The following is a 10721-nucleotide window of genomic DNA, read 5'->3' as shown; positions in this document are numbered from 1 at the left end:
TAATCGTGAAATGAAATTTTTCCAATCGCTCAACTATGAAAACGTCAATTTCACTATTCTCTATCTGTCTACCTTTAAGCGTCGTATGATTTTCTATAATAGGAAGCTTAGAAATTCCCATTAACACTATAAGATAATACCGCGAACACTGTTTGATAAATTTGCGACATGTGGAACAGTGATTCCCAATAGTGGAACGAGGAGAATATGACAGTTGAGAATCACTATGATAGGTTAGAAACGACGTTCGACTTATCACTGATGCTTGTTACATCATTTCACGAAAGCTTCCTCGAAAACGCATGTCACTCCAAGTTTCTCCACCTGAACACACTAAAACGTATACTCGAATCATTCCATCAACTTTTCCCTCTTGAATTTCTATCAATTGACACTCTATTACAACGTGTTTAGTATATACTACGTTCAATATCGTAATAAAAATGGTGAACTATAAAATACAGTAGCGCTCGATTTATTCGAACGATTTACCTAACCTGTACTAAGCACCCCTTTATCGAAATTTATTGTGGTCGAGTGTTCTAGAATTCCTTCAATTCTGTAGCTAGAATTCCTGCACGTGTTAATGTAATGCCCTCTCTAAATACAATTACTAAACGATCTAAACTACAACCAGAGTCAAATGCAACCAAGTGAATTACATAGTTTCCGACACTTAAAGCTTTCTATACAATTATTTTTCGTGTAAAATAAAGATATTTTAAAGGATCGCCAGATCAAGTGTGTAAATGTATTCGTATTGAATTACTTGAAACGTGACAGGTGGTAGAGAGAACAAAGTTCTCATTATACCCCAACTGTCTTGCACTGCAATGGCTTCCACGTCGTACAAAATGCGGAACTTTTACACAAAACCTTCATTAGTCACCATAGTGCCAGTACAGATATACTAATTATGCGCACAGTTTCAACTTAACCCGAACGTGTGACCCCGATACGCGTGTCACGTGTTCCCCGTTCAAACCAGACACCCTGTACCATCGTATTAATACAACCGCCATTTAATGGTGTATATCGCGTGCGTATTAGGTTAACCGTAACCGTATTATCCGCGCAGCCGGATACCGCGACCGAGCACAATCGGTAACTAACCTGCTTACACTCGAATATTCGACTGTATCCGCTGAAAACCGGTGCACGCCGACTCAATTTCGCTCTGGCGCATGTTTTTTTCCATCTCACTCTCTGCGCCGTCGATCATCCTCCCCAATGACGCAACACGATCTGCTAGGACCGACTAACACTGGGACACGAAAGGACGGGGAAGAAGGTACGGGTAAAAGAAGTCCAGAACGATGTTTTTCTCGTACGACGCGAAAACGTATCGAAAAGTCCCGGCACGGCCATGTCGCAATCCCTTTCTCTAGTTATGCAGTCGTGTTCCAATTCCTCTCGAGCCGAGTCAGGCAAAAGTGTCAGGCCGAACGAAACGGATCGGCCGTCGTTATCCTACTGACACACTTTGAGTCGCGTACCTTGTACGGAGAGCAAGCCTCGGCCTTGGCCACCTTCGCGATATCCGTCCACGGGGTAGCCCGTCCTCGGTTCGGGATCAAACGGCGTGTAAAACGGGGCGCTAGACGTAGTCACCGCTGCCACGTGTTCCAAAGGAGTCCCCCGATGTTTTCGTGGTACACCGTACTTCAACACTGGCCACAAATGGTAAACTGCTTCGCGTTGGTATTTATTTTTAAATACTCGCTATGGCTCGACAACTATGACACGCTACGGTGTTCCCCTTCGTCGATACGTGGAAGTTTCCACTAGGTGTTGTGCCCGTACGCGACACCCACGAGCATATGGTTTCACTGGGCGACTATCTGACTGATAAATTTGACGTGAAAAAAGCGTTGTACTTGAGATGCCGTGTCTCCTTTTCGCGTATCGAGCTCGATACGCGGTGAATAACACGCGACTCGTCGTGGCTCAGTGTTGTGTCTCTTGACGTTTCTTACACGCACTCAACACGAACCCAACCAGATAGCGCTGTGGGGAAGTCCCGTGATGAATATACGGATACGAATGCTTTTTGAAAAGTTCCTTAGCCGATGGCTTCGTTCCACTTTCACTCGGTCGGCACGTCACACGCGACCACGAACGCGGAGAAACAACGGTGTTTGAGGTGCACGTAACAAGACCAGGGAGACATATGCGCGCACGAGGCTACGTATAAATGCGTATAGGTAGAATGAATATGGTGCACGATGGGACGGGATGCGCAGTAAACAAGACACGATGCGCACCGGCCCAAGTCTCGAAGCCGACTGACGGCCCCCCCACTACGCAATACGCGAGTCACCCTTCACCGGCGACTAACAGCTGATTTGGAAAACACCGAGATCCGCCCAGTGGCGGACCAAGTGAACCGGGTGCCCGGCCCGTTGCGTAATATACCAACTAATCCTATTTCTCGATTCCACGAGAATCGAATTAAGTGCCTCGCTGGTGCACACGAGCACTAAGTAAACCACATAGCCGGACACGTTGCCGGAAACGTTATACTTACGATATATATTTCTTGAGGTTTCTTAATAAAGCAAGGTTGATTAGAAAAGGATTGACAACTAAATTTATTACGAGTTTCTTTCGTTGGTTTATTGCTCAAGTCACTAACGGAGTTGCTGTAATATTTTTATCGATCAGCGTTCCATTTGCGTCGCAATCGCGACGAAGTTTCGCATGTGGAACGAGTTCACTTGCACTTCGACGAAATTTCTTTCGCGTATCGAGAAGAAAATTGTACATCGTGAATCGTAAATATCGTGTTCTCCCACTGTGCGTCGCTTAAGCGTCTAGATAATGTTTGTTCTCGCATGGTAAGAACAAGGAAAGAGCATAGTCGAGTAATATATAGAAAAGAGTCCGAAGTATCACGGTAGAGGCATGCGCTTTCAAGGAGCACAACATTTATGATTCATATATGTATATACGAATATATCGCTGAGACCCATATCGCTCAAGTGCGTGTTACCATGTAATATTTAGAAGTATATTTATAAATAAATAAAGAACGTGTGACTCTTTAATAGATGAAGATGTAATTGACATAAATTGTTGGTTAATTTACATAGTTGAACTGTATCGAAAGATAAATATCGATCGTCGATAAACAAAATGTCGATTGGATCGATAAAACCGGAACGTGTTGATACTTATTAACCTGCATAGCTATGTGCACATATAGCGAGACGTAAAACAGATATAATTTTTTTTACATTAAGTTGTTAAATATATCCTCATAATCGCTCGTTTTACGTTGTTATTCGACCACGAGCTGCAAGGAATCCGGTTAATTGGATATATATTATAGACGGATAACTTAATTAGACTTGAACTGTCGTAGTGCAGCTGCGATTTTAGCTGTGCAATTGAAACTGTTAGGACGAAAAACTTATTACATAAATTATAAAATTAACGGCCTTGAACCACTATAAACATTTCATTACTGTGACATAACATTTTCGCATGCTTCGTTCGCAAGTCTACTATAAATGGTGCATAAATTATCTTACTGTGCAATGCATAGCATTTTCTTCCTGGCTTCGCTTTAATCTATCCAATTTCCTCGCAAAACGTCGTTCTACAAAATTACGATATTCCGTAACATTGAAAATAACACTTTACTAGTTTACATATACATTTCGATTTTCCCGAGTAACAACACAAACCAAAGAAAATATACAAAATTATAGAATGACGAAAATGTAGTATTATCTTTATATTTCTTCTTCACTATTTTATTCAACAGGGGAATAAAAAATAATTTTACACTTTAGCAAAATTTGAAGTCCTAGAACTAGATTTGAACTAATAAAAATTCATTGATCAGATACTTATGTAATGGACACATACAATACATTGCAGAAAACTAATTAATAAAGGTCAGCTGGCTTATTTTAAAAGGTAGTGTATATGACAACAAAGGCTGATAAACATTTCACTACCACAGTTACATTATTCTGTTTCACTGACCAATAAACAACGTTCAATATTGCTCGCTTAAAAGGCTAGCATCTTCTGGCTGATATGTCACTAAATTTAGAAGTTCACAGGTGCGTGTCATTTTTGTTCTTTGGGAACCTTGCGTACAAATTCTTCCTTTGTTCTCAGAAAAGACAGAGAGAGAATGAAGGCCAGCATGTTAATATCAGAATATTTTGAACCAATATTCTATTTTTAATGCTTTCAGACACTATTAACCCTGTATGCTACACTTTATTTAAAGAAGCGAACCTGAGACACAGAAGTCAAGAGCAAAATACATGTAACATTCAATGGCAATTTTAAGTCAAGATATAGAAGTAGTTACAAAATAACCTTATATATACCTATACTAGAATCAAGTTATATAATTCTGAAACAAGTAATATAATTTTTATGTTACTGCCTAGTTCCTTAAACAATATTATATTTACTTCTTTGTCATTAATTATGATTTTCATAATACATAGTGTGTAACAACATTAAATAATTAAATTCTATGAGACATTCATGAAAATTTTATATTCTTAAAGTCAGACAATATATTTTTGTGTCGAACATCATACTGCAGCATGACAAGTGATTTTAAGCCTTATGCTTCTAATTGGAAATTCAACCCAATGGTTTCTATTGATTGAATAACTGACATTTGACATAGATGGAAATTTCAAAGAGATCTTTTTCTTAAATTCCATATAACCCTTAAAGAAACAGATAACTGTCATTCTTATTGGACAAAAAACAGACGCAACGTTTCCCAAAATATATCTATGTTAACTATAGAACCAATGAAAGTTACTCGATGTTACGACTACGTTTCGAAAACGTTATCAACGATTCGAAGCAGCAATCGATTGCACGTTATCAGGATCAAAGATAGGCGTGATTATCGGTTGTACAGAACCGTGTTGAAACGTGTGGGAAACAAGAATATAACATACCAAATGTCAAAACATGGGTGACCGTGTGCTCCGTGCTGGTATTCTCAAGGATTTCCGAGGGTGGGGGTGGCGGTGGAAGTGGCGGCTGCATGGCGTTCTCCATGTCCCTGTTGTTTATTAAATTACGATGTAATTTTTGGTCTTTCTCAGCGAAAACGCATCTGGCGAAACATGCGGGTCGATGATCCTCTGTTAGGGCGCAAAACGTACGTGTATCACCGTAGGAACTGTACACGCGTGACAAGATCTCGTTGAGTTAGCGATCGACGAGGAGGAATCGCGTGTTTACCGTACGCGTTAGAACACCGATTGTCCTGATTGTCACGAGGAATCGACGAACGATCCGAGAAATTCTGCTGACACTGCGTTTTTACATGATTGCCACGATTTTCTCGCGTCCGTGTTGACGGACAACGAAGAGACACGCACGTTTCGATACTGCGCACCAGAACCGCGCAATGTACAACTCAGACAGCTTCGGTTGGTGCGTCAGTACCGTCGACCGATTACCGACTGTAGCAATGGAAAATGATCTGGCATGTTCGCTTACATGGCGAAAGTATCTCGATCATTTTTCATTATTATGCGTGATAAATTGGAATTGAGAAGAGAAAAAAAAAAAAAAAAAGAAATGAAATACTTTCCTTGATAGACAATCGAGAATGATGTATAATGTTAATAAGGTGAACGATGAAACAAGATGTTGTTGATCGAAATAAATAATGATTATTAAAAGTAAACAGTGACTTTATTTGTAATAACAAGTCTTTAACAATAGTAAGATGTTAATAAAAGTCATTGTCTAAGCCAGCGTCGATGAATTTATTTTTTAAATAGCCTGAGTCTCTTTTACGCTGAATAATTAAATCGTTTCTCGTGTATTGCTTAAAGATGTACTTAGATGCTTCGGTAGATTATACTCTCTTCTAGACGACAGAAAGTGCAAAAGACAAGTTTCTGATTCGAATAATTACTAATCGTATATAATTAGAATTATAATAGTTTTTCTTCCTTCACACTTGGAAAATTAGAAACTTACTAAGCATAATACGTATAGTTTAAGACACAAGTACTTAAATACTTCGTTGTATCGTAAATGATCGATGAAAAATTAACGAATAACTAAATCTAGGTTTTACCATGAGTAATGGGGTACACATTATCTGTTCAACAGCGATAACTTAGTTATTATAGGTCAGATGTATCCCACCACTCGTTTTAACGCATATCTTTATAAATGTTAGCTTTCGGTAAAGATTAATTGAAACAATTCAGTAGAAACTGTGATACTTTAGAGTTAAAATCAATTTTGAATTTGTTTATATCAAAATGCTTGTTGAACTTTTGCCATTTTGGACGAAATACTGGTACCATGTGCTAATCATTATTATACTTTACAATTTTTTAAAATTATTTTACGCAGTATCGAAAAAAGGCGTCATTTTTATTGAAAATAGTAAACATAATTTTAACAATGTAGATAATACCGTGGAGCAGTTAGAAGGTAATAATACTATATGTTATTGCTACAATTTTTTAATTTTTAAAAATAAGAATCATTTAAAAAATGTACGCCATTTAAGATACAAATTAATATAATGTTTTATGAAATTAAATTTGAATTAATTATGAAATGTTTTTTAGATATTAATAAAGAAACATTAGAAGATAGTGAGGAACCTGTACTACCAAAAGATTTAGAACATATTTCATATGAATTTAGGAGACTCTCTGAAGTAGAATTACTCTGTCGAGCTTCTGAATTTTATAAAATAGTAGCTGCTAGAAGAACTATAAGATTTTTCAGTTCTGACCCTGTACCAAAAGAAGTCATACATGAGATAATTAAAGCTGCAGGTACAATATCATGTTGTTACATTCACAAAACATTTTATACATCTGAGTCTGTTTAGGCACTGCGCCTAGTGGTGCGCATACAGAACCATGGACATTCGTAGCGGTATCAAATCAAAAGGTAAAAGAACAAATAAGATATATTGTTGAAAGGGAAGAAGAAATAAATTATAAAAAAAGAATGGGAGTAAAGTGGACAACCGATTTACTTCCATTGAAAACAAATTGGATTAAAGAGTACCTGACTACCGCTCCTTATTTAGTGCTTGTGTTTAAACAAACTTATGGAATTTTACCCAATGGAAAAAAGAAAATTCATTATTACAATGAAATGAGCACATCTATTGCTTGTGGTATTCTCATCACCGCTATACAGGTAATATTATTATAATACTATGATCTCTTATACTGTATACCTATGAATAATATGGATTTATAATACGTGAACTTTAAAACTAGTTTGCAGGTTTGGTAACTCTGACTTCTACTCCTTTAAATTGTGGACCTGCTATCCGCAACCTTCTTGACCGTCCTCCTAATGAGAAGCTTGTTGTACTACTGCCAGTTGGTTATCCAGCAAAGGATGCTACAGTGCCTGCCCTTCAGCGAAAATCTCTATCTGATATTTTAATAGAAATTGATTGACACATATGTAATAACAAATTATGGGAATCAAAGTACCTCTCTTTAATACTTTTAGCAGAATATTTGCTTGCTTGTGGGATAATATAAAATGAATACACATAATCATAGATTTATATCAATCCTGTTTTTATAAAAAAACTTATATTTGTTTTGAGTATTGTTTGTTACTTATGATTACCTTACATTACACTCCTTGGTCAAAGACATGACTTTCAATCTTATAAAGTTATCCTAAAATGTTCAAAAGGGAACTATTCCCTGAAATATAGCACCCAAAGAAGTTCTATCGTTATTTATTATGTTCCTGCACTCAGAAAATATTCATGGCACACAATAAGACTGTCTAAAGTTAGTGATTCAGTTTGTATACTAATGTTTATTCAAATTTGCATACAGTGTGTTAAAAATAAGCAATATAAAATGTAAATTCACCATGTTTAATTGATTCAAACTCAAAACTCTTTATAGACTAATTTTCATGACACCTAATACGCAATTCCATGTCGTTAAGCGACCCTAAAATTACTGAATAAAAAAAAAACAGTTACATCAATGAGTACCAAATATCACCACGGTATCTTAAATTAAGTACATTCAATGTATAAAATATAAAAATACTGAGCTAACAATAAAGGGCATATAGAATATAATTTTCTGCAGTACTGCAAGTTTGTATGTCATAGCTATACTGCTACTAATGGCTGTGTCATTAAGTGTAAAAGCTTTAGTATCATGATACGTACAGATAAACAGATAGTATTCTATTTATCACTATTTATGAAACAGATGCTATTAATATCATGTTCTTCCTAGAATATCAATTTTTTTTTCTTACTTTTGTTTCTTTCATGAAGCTTGGATTGGACCAAGTTAATAGCAAGGAGCTAAGAGTTTATGAAAATTTGAGATCTCCAAGTCGTTTAAAGTGTAAGCTGTTTCGAAATCGTAAAAGCAACCGAACTTCGAATGTCAATGGCTAAAAATAGACTGGCCCGGTGAACTAGGAGAGTATTTATCGATGTTTGCAATTATCGAACTAATTTCTCTAATTTCTAGGATAGTAATAATCGTCATAGATGTAGGGTGTCTTTCTAAAATCAATAAAAAATACATTCCATCCATTTCTTCAATGTAAAACACGACGATATTCAACGACAATCCGATGTCGAAGTCTTTGACCATTAAGGTTATTCCATTAATTCCATTAATTCCATTAACTTGAACGGCGAGCTTAAAGAAATTGTTTGTCTATTCTCGACAGAAACATTAAGACAGCCCTTTAACCCTATACCCTTGTACATCTACTGATAAACGCTAGGTGATTAAAATTATAAATACGTAATTATCATACTTTTAGTTTTCTGAGATCACCAGTGCCTGAGATATCTAACGCAACATACATATGTATGTACTACGAATACTTCGCAATAATTCATCTTATTTAATGGAACTTAAACCAAAAAAGAAAAAAAAAAACAGGAATTATTAATGCTGCCAACGTTGTTAATGAACTTAATTACAAACAGAAAAAGAGAAGTTCCTCGACTATTGAAAGTACATCCGCGTCCATTGTAATACTATAAGAAAGTGGGTTTACGAATACTCTCCTAATTCGAGAACGGCCACTGCACCACAGTAAATAGATAAAATCCGTCACTTATCTACGAGACAAAACTTTTTAATCACGGCGATGAAACTCTGCTATGCACAGACGGCAAGACCAGGAGCCCTCGGGAGGAGATGCAAGAGGTGGAGACAGACAATACATGTGGTATCCACGATCACAGTCGTCACAGAACAGCAGTTGATCCTAGTTTGGTTCGCGAAACAATTAATTAGCTTGCAGCGATACCCTAACTGGGTGTAGTTGTTCGCGGCTGTTGCTTTAGATTACTATTTCTTCCTCTTTCAAAGCATAGTACACGATATTATCCTATAGTATTCACTTATTCAAACGTAGTCTGATTCAGCGTTACTTTTCAATAGCCATAGTCAATAATATATATTTTTTTCTTTTTGAGGAAATATAAGCAACGCGTCATAATTGAACAAGTTGAAAAATTTTTTAAATATTACTAGTACATTTTCGTACAAACTGCTCGAACTATTTTAATCCTTCTATGTCCATCTAACCAAAATTTTTCTAAAAGAAACGAATTTATGTATAATACCATTAAAGCAAAGATGTACAAAGAATGTCAAAAGATAAAAGAAAAGTTAAGTGGTAACAAAAGATCGACGTAAAGTAATCGATACAGCAAAACGTAAACAAGGAAAAAGGGGTACTGAAATACCACCGTTCTTCCTTAACAAAGAAAAAGAATCAAAATAGTCGGAGTAAGTGTACGTGGACTGTTCTTTGTCTGCCCCGTGTAAGGGAATCTCGAAAAAAAAAAAAAAAGGAAATGAATACTCACATCGTTGTCAGAAGTGCCACAAATGGAACAGCATTTGCATTCGATACACTGCCACCTGTACTTGCGAACAGAAACGATCATGTTCGCAGTGAATTGCAAACAAGTCGGATGCCCTATAACAAGAACGTAGCCAGGTCATGGAACACGCATATGGGACGGAACAGGATAGCTGTTTTGGACGAGTAGAAAGGTGCTAGGACATTTATCTTGTGCCGAAGAACAGTGAACTCCAAGCTATCATTTCGTTTCTACTATTTTTTTTTCTCGTATCGGAACGTTCGTTTATCGAAACTTCAAACCAAATTCAGATTTTTCTTTTTTTTTTTTTGTTCGATCATTCGAGAAACGCGTGCGACAAGTTAGGTTATTTATGATTTATCACAACAAATCATGACTTTCACCCTTCCTCAGCACTAAAAACGTCCGGAATAATGATACGTTCTGTTATGTTTCCGCACAGAATGTTTTATTTCATGATATCTGCGATTGTATTTTTTTTTTTTTTTGATGTTGCCTCTTGAACATATTGTTATTTTATTTGGAATAGTAAGGTGGTAAGTAATAGCGGTGCGTACCTTGGAATAGTTCACGTTCTTTCTTGCGCAGCACAATATAAACGTCGCGGACCAGCACACTCTCTCCTCTCATTATATATTTTCACACACTTTTTTCATACCGTCTCTCATTCTTTCTCACCTCTTTCACGCTATTTCTTCGTTTTTCTACTACCTTGCACGCTTTTTCTCTCCTTTTGTGTGTGTGTGTTTGTTTCCTTTTTTCTCCTCCGCACCCGTACATTCACCCGAACACGCATACATGCACACACACATACACGCAACTCATATAACGTATCACATTTGAT

The 10721-nt window shown here is 36.7% G+C and overlaps 3 protein-coding genes across 7 annotated transcripts in view; 1 reads left to right on the top strand and 2 right to left on the bottom strand.

Annotated features, from left to right (window-relative positions):
- Positions 1-5318, bottom strand: part of LOC108579817 (ribosomal protein S6 kinase alpha-5) — a 49699-nt gene extending 44381 nt beyond the window's left edge. Inside the window, exons 1-2 of one of the 5 annotated variants that reach the window (XM_017943438.1) lie at positions 5154-5318; positions 4944-5050 (exon numbers count right to left, since the gene is read on the bottom strand). In XM_017943438.1, the coding sequence (XP_017798927.1) occupies positions 4944-5046 (103 nt within the window). In that variant the 5' untranslated portion in view covers positions 5047-5050; positions 5154-5318. Of the gene's footprint in view, positions 1-769; positions 810-1113; positions 1141-1496; positions 2313-4943 lie in introns of those variants that run through there. The other 4 variants (XM_017943436.1, XM_017943432.1, XM_017943435.1 and 1 more) reach the window with 4 other exon arrangements.
- Positions 5319-6272: 954 nt separating this feature from the next.
- Positions 6273-7442, top strand: LOC108579801 (iodotyrosine deiodinase 1). The gene is made up of 4 exons (XM_017943411.1): positions 6273-6447; positions 6588-6800; positions 6857-7173; positions 7257-7442. Exons 1-4 carry the CDS (start codon positions 6273-6275, stop codon positions 7440-7442), a joined length of 891 nt encoding a protein of 296 aa, XP_017798900.1.
- Positions 7443-9047: 1605 nt separating this feature from the next.
- Positions 9048-10721, bottom strand: part of LOC108579766 (zinc finger protein ubi-d4 A-like) — a 12256-nt gene continuing 10582 nt past the window's right edge. The window contains exons 8-9 of the mRNA XM_017943374.1: positions 9860-9972; positions 9048-9252 (exon numbers count right to left, since the gene is read on the bottom strand). Of these exons, the coding sequence (XP_017798863.1) occupies positions 9121-9252; positions 9860-9972 (245 nt within the window). The 3' untranslated portion in view covers positions 9048-9120. The remainder of the gene's footprint in view (positions 9253-9859; positions 9973-10721) is intronic.

This window comes from Habropoda laboriosa, unplaced genomic scaffold (genome assembly GCF_001263275.1).
Source record: "Habropoda laboriosa isolate 0110345459 unplaced genomic scaffold, ASM126327v1 scaffold72, whole genome shotgun sequence".
NCBI classification, from domain to species: domain Eukaryota; kingdom Metazoa; phylum Arthropoda; class Insecta; order Hymenoptera; family Apidae; genus Habropoda; species Habropoda laboriosa.
Note: the sequence above shows the minus strand (reverse complement) of the source record. Positions and strands in the feature narration are given on the sequence as shown.

Excerpts from the sequence above, each read along its gene's own strand:
- LOC108579801 (XM_017943411.1), top strand. The coding sequence starts at position 6,273 with ATGCTTGTTGAACTTTTGCCATTTTGGACGAAATACTGGTACCATGTG. Across the intron at positions 6,448-6,587 it reads TACCGTGGAGCAGTTAGAAG|ATATTAATAAAGAAACATTA; the intron begins GTAATAATACTA and ends AATGTTTTTTAG. Across the intron at positions 7,174-7,256 it reads TTCTCATCACCGCTATACAG|TTTGCAGGTTTGGTAACTCT; the intron begins GTAATATTATTA and ends CTTTAAAACTAG.